This window comes from Macrobrachium nipponense, chromosome 29, assembly GCF_015104395.2.
Source record: "Macrobrachium nipponense isolate FS-2020 chromosome 29, ASM1510439v2, whole genome shotgun sequence".
Lineage (NCBI taxonomy): Eukaryota > Metazoa > Arthropoda > Malacostraca > Decapoda > Palaemonidae > Macrobrachium > Macrobrachium nipponense.
The window spans coordinates 64,087,662-64,092,374 of record NC_061092.1 but is presented as its reverse complement, the minus strand read 5'-3'; the positions used below and the strand labels follow the sequence as shown (position 1 = coordinate 64,092,374).

At 47.2% G+C, this 4,713-nt stretch overlaps 1 protein-coding gene across 1 annotated transcript in view; it reads right to left on the bottom strand.

The window, feature by feature from the left end:
* Window positions 1–3,353: 3,353 nt before the first annotated feature.
* The window catches only part of LOC135206347 (interaptin-like), a 2,406-nt gene continuing 1,046 nt past the window's right edge, over window positions 3,354–4,713 (bottom strand). The window contains exon 1 of the mRNA XM_064237767.1: window positions 3,354–4,713. This exon is cut by the window's right edge and continues 1,046 nt beyond it. Coding sequence (XP_064093837.1) covers window positions 3,354–4,713 — 1,360 coding nt within the window.

The following is a 4,713-nucleotide window of genomic DNA, read 5'->3' as shown; positions in this document are numbered from 1 at the left end:
GCAGTCGAGTTTTCGGTAAAGTGTGGGTATAATCACGCAACCGTAAATAGATCCATTTTTATGTCGTCTCGATATAAGACTGGATGGGATCTCCTTGTTCCCAGCGATTTGCAGCACTCCCACAAAGTGCGGCAGATTGCCAGGGACACAGAGATCCTGGATGGAGACATCGACCACCTACGCCTCCGACAGGTGAAGAAGGCCCTCCCTTTCCTCCGACGGAAACAGTTGCTTGAGGACCCAGGACACTGTTCTTCTCCCTTCCCTTGTCAGCTGAAGAGCAAGGCACATCCCTAGGATTATCCTTCAGCTCCCTGCCACTTCAGGGAGTACGTTTTCGAGCAGGACTCTTGAGTTCTAGCATACTCTCATCGATGAATTGAGTTGTTACTCGCAGCCAGTTGGGAGATATCCCCCATCTTGTCAGGGTGATGGGCTGGGAGATGGGAGGTTGAAGAAAGTTGAATTCCAAGGATGCACTTTGCCATTATCCTGACAGTGCTATGGAGAAGAAGGGTCTCCAGCAACAGTTTCTCTTAGAGGACGGCAAGGGCTTTCACCTATCAGAGGCAGAGATGGCTGATGTCCCCTCCACCTCATATGTGGAAACACGTGCCATCCTCCAACAGAAACTGTTGCTGGAGACCCTTCTTCCTACCACTGTCAGGAGAATCCATGGGATTTATTCTTCAACCTCCCTTCTCCCTGCCCATCCCTCTGACAAAATGGGGGATCTCTCCCTACTAGGTGGGAGTAATACAACTCATCCATGAGAGTATGGCTGAGCGCCGAAGGAGCTGATTTTCTGGTACCAGGTCTCAGGAGTCCTCTTCGAAACATACCCTGCCTGAAGTGGCAGGTAGCTGAAGGGCCATTTTAGGGACGTGCCTTGCTCTTCAGCTGACCAGGGTAGGGAGAGGAATGGTGTCATGGGTCCTCCAGCGACTGTTTCCCTCGGAGGCATAGGTGGTCGATGTCTCTGTCTGGGATCTCCGTGTTCCTGGTGATCTGCCATTCTTGGTTGGACTGCTGCAGATAGTTGGAAACACGAAGATCCAGGAAGGAGACATCAGCCATCTCTGCCTCTGATAGGTGAAGACCCTTGCCATTCTCCAACAGAAAATGTCACTTGAGACCCTTCTTCTCCTTACTGCCATCAGGAGAATGGCAAAGTGAGTATCTAGAATTCAACTTACTTCAACCTCCCTTCTCCCAGCCCATCCCCCTGACAAGAAGGGGGATCTCCCAACTGGCTGGGAGTAACACAACTCAACCATAATGGTATGCCAGACCTTAGGAGTCCTGCTTGAAAAACGCCCTGCCTAAAGCAGCGGGCAGATGAAGGGCCATCCCAGGGATGTGCCTTGCTGTTCTGCTGATGGTAGTGGGGAGAAGAAGGGTCTGCAGCAACAGTTTCTATTGGAGGATGGCACAGGCTTTCACCTATGAGGCAGAGAGGGCTGATGTCTCCGTCCAAGATCTCCATGTTCCCAACGATCTGCAGCACTCCCACCAAGTGTGGCAGATCGCCAGGAACACAGAGATCCCAGAAGGAGACATCGACCACATACCCCTTTGCCAGGTGAAGGCCCTCACTGTCCTCCAACAAAAATTGTCACTGGAGGACCCTGAAAACCGTTCTTCTCCCTACCACCATCAACAGAATGGCAAGGCACATCCCTGGAATGGCCCTTCAGCTTCCTACTACTTCAGGCAGGGACCTTTTTCGAGCAGAACTCCTGAGGTCTGGCATACTCTAATGATAAGTTGTGTTACTCCCAGCCAGTTGGGGGAGATCCCCTTCTTGTCAGGGTGATGAGCTGGGAGAAGGGAGGTTGAGGAAAGTTGAATTCTAAGGACACACTTTGCCATTATCCTGACAGTGCTATGGAGAATATCAGAGGCAGAGATGGCTGATGTCCCCTCCACCTCATAGGTGGAAGCCCGTGCCATCCTCCAACAGAAACTGTTGCTGGAGACCCTTCTTCCTACCACTGTCAGGAGAATCCATGGGATTTATTCTTCAACCTCCCATCTTCCAGCCCATTTCCGACGAGATGGGGGATCTCTCCCTACTTGGTGGGAGTAACACAACTCACCCATGAGAGTATGGTTGAGCGCCGAAGGAGCTGATTGGCCAATACCAGGTCTTAGGAGTCCTCTTCCAACCACGTCCTGCCTGAAGTAGCAGGCAGCTGAAGGGCCATCCTAGGGACGTGCCTTGCTCTTCAGTTGATAAGGGTAGGAAGAAAAACAGTGTCCTGGGTCCTCTTGCGACAGTTTCTGTTGGGGGACAGGGAGGCCCTTCACCTATCAGAGGCGGAGGTGGCCGATGTCTCTGTCTGGGATCTCTGTGTTCCCGACGATCTGCAGCGCTCCCACCAAGCACGGCAAATCGCCAGGAACACGGAGATCCCGGACGGAGACATCGACCATCTACGCCTCCGACAGGTGAAGGCCCTCCCTGTCCTACGACGGAAACAGTCATCGGAGGACCCAGGACACTGTTCTTCTCCCTACCCTTGTCAGCTGAAGAGCAAGGCACGTCCCTAGGATGGCCCTACAGCTGCCCTCTACTTCAGGCATGACGTAGTTGGAAAAGGACTCCTGAGACTTGGTATTGGCCAATCAGCTCCTTCGGCGCTTGGCCATACTCTCTTGAATGAATTGTCTTACTTCCAGCCAGTAGGGAGAGGTCCCCCATCTTGTCAGAGGGATGGGACTGGGAGAAGGGGAGGCTGAAGGACGCCGAATTTGAAATTTATCAGAGAGAGAAGTTTGTTGTTTTCAAACCAGGCTAGCGTTTAAATCCCTCTGGAGACAATATATATGTATGTATATATTTGTGTGTATGTTTGTATGTATGGGGTGTCTGGTATGTTTGAGTATGTATGTGTTTGTATATACATATATACACACTGGGGGGAGTGTGTATATACAATATATATATCTATATATATATTATATATATATATATATATCATATATATATATATATATATATATGTGTGTGTGTGTGTGTGTGTGTGTGTGTGTGTGTGTTTGTACATATATATACACACTGGGGGGAGTGTGTATATGTATGTGTGTTGTGTACATATATAAACACACCGGGGGAGTGTGTATATATATGTGTGTTTGTATGTGTTTGTACATATATAGACACACTGGGGGGAGTGTGTATATATATGTGTATTATGTGTGGGTATATGTGTGTGTATTATGTGTGTGTGTACATATGCATATGTTTGTGTATGTGGTGATGTGTATACACATACAGATATATATTACTCCTGAGTGGATGTCCTATCTCCATCTTGGTGCCTAGTTCTCTTGGGGCAAGCCTTCTCCTACTAGGTGATCTTGTTGAAGGCAGCCACCATTTCCTGGAGGCGACCTCCCACTCTGTCCATTTGTTTGGCATGTTGTTTCGCCTCTTCCTTACCCTTTTTGATTTCCAAGTCCTTCTTCTTTAGTTCTTTCCTGAGAACTTCTACTTCCTTCTCACACTGAACAAGCTTGTCGTCTTCAGTGTTTCTCTCTTCTAATTTGCTTCGAAGTTCATCAACTTCTCTCTGTTTATCAGTAATTAGGTTCTCATTCCTCTGAATTTTTATGAAAAGGTCATTGAGCGCTCCTTCTGCAGCTATCTGTCGTTCCTTAGCCTCAGCGGCCAGCTTTTTCAGATGGTTATTTTCCATCTCGACGCATTCCAGCTTCTTGTTGAGACTGTCCCAATGGGCTATGCCTTCCTCCAGCAAGTTGTTTTTCTGCTGAACTTCCTCGCTTAGGCAGGTAATCTCTATTACCTGCTCGGAGATCTTGTTTTCGAAGACATTCATCCTTTCCTGGAACAGAGACCTTTCAAACTGCAATTGGCGGAGCTCTTCCACCATTTTCTCAGTCTTTTCGATTTGGAAGTCCTTCATCTTTAGCTCTTCTTCTTTCCTCAAGTTCCAACAGACAAGCTCCTCGATGTCCTTCTGCCTCTTTTCTAATTCCTTTATGATGACTTCTATTTCCTGTTGGCATTCCTGGAGATTTTCCTCCCTCAGAGCGATTTGTATCCGAAGATCTTGTGTTTCTTTCAAGTTGTCTTCTCTTTCTTGCTTGAAATGCTCTATTTCCTTTTCCTTCTCTTTTATGACTTTTTCTATATTGTCTTTTTCCTCCTGATATCTCTCCGCATCTTCAGTCGGCTTCTGCTCGAGATCCAATACCTGACACTGCTTACTCTTAAGATGGTTCATATTTTCTTCCAGTTGGTTGACAAGTTCTGCTTTTTGACTCCTTAGCATCTCGACTTCAGTTGTCAGTTCACTGATATAGAGTTCAGATTTGGCAAGATTCTGAACTAACGTTGCCTCTGAAGTCAAGTGTCCATCTCTCTCTTTATTTTTGTCTTTTATTTCTCCTCTGAGTTCTTCAACTTTTCGCTGAAAGTCAAAGATAATTTTCTCGTCCCTTTCTATGAGACCAGCCATTTCCACCAGAGCCACCTGTTTTGCATCATATTCTTTTCTGAGGCGTTCAAATTCCACTTCAAATGAGACAAGCTTGTTTATATGCTTCTCTTTATCCTCCAGTTCCTTCCTCAACTGTTCAAGTTCCTGATCGCAATGGACAAGCTTGTTTACATCCTTACGCCTGTCCTCTAGTTCCTTCCTTGATTGTTCAACCTCCATTTCATATTGGACAAGCTTGCTCAGATCC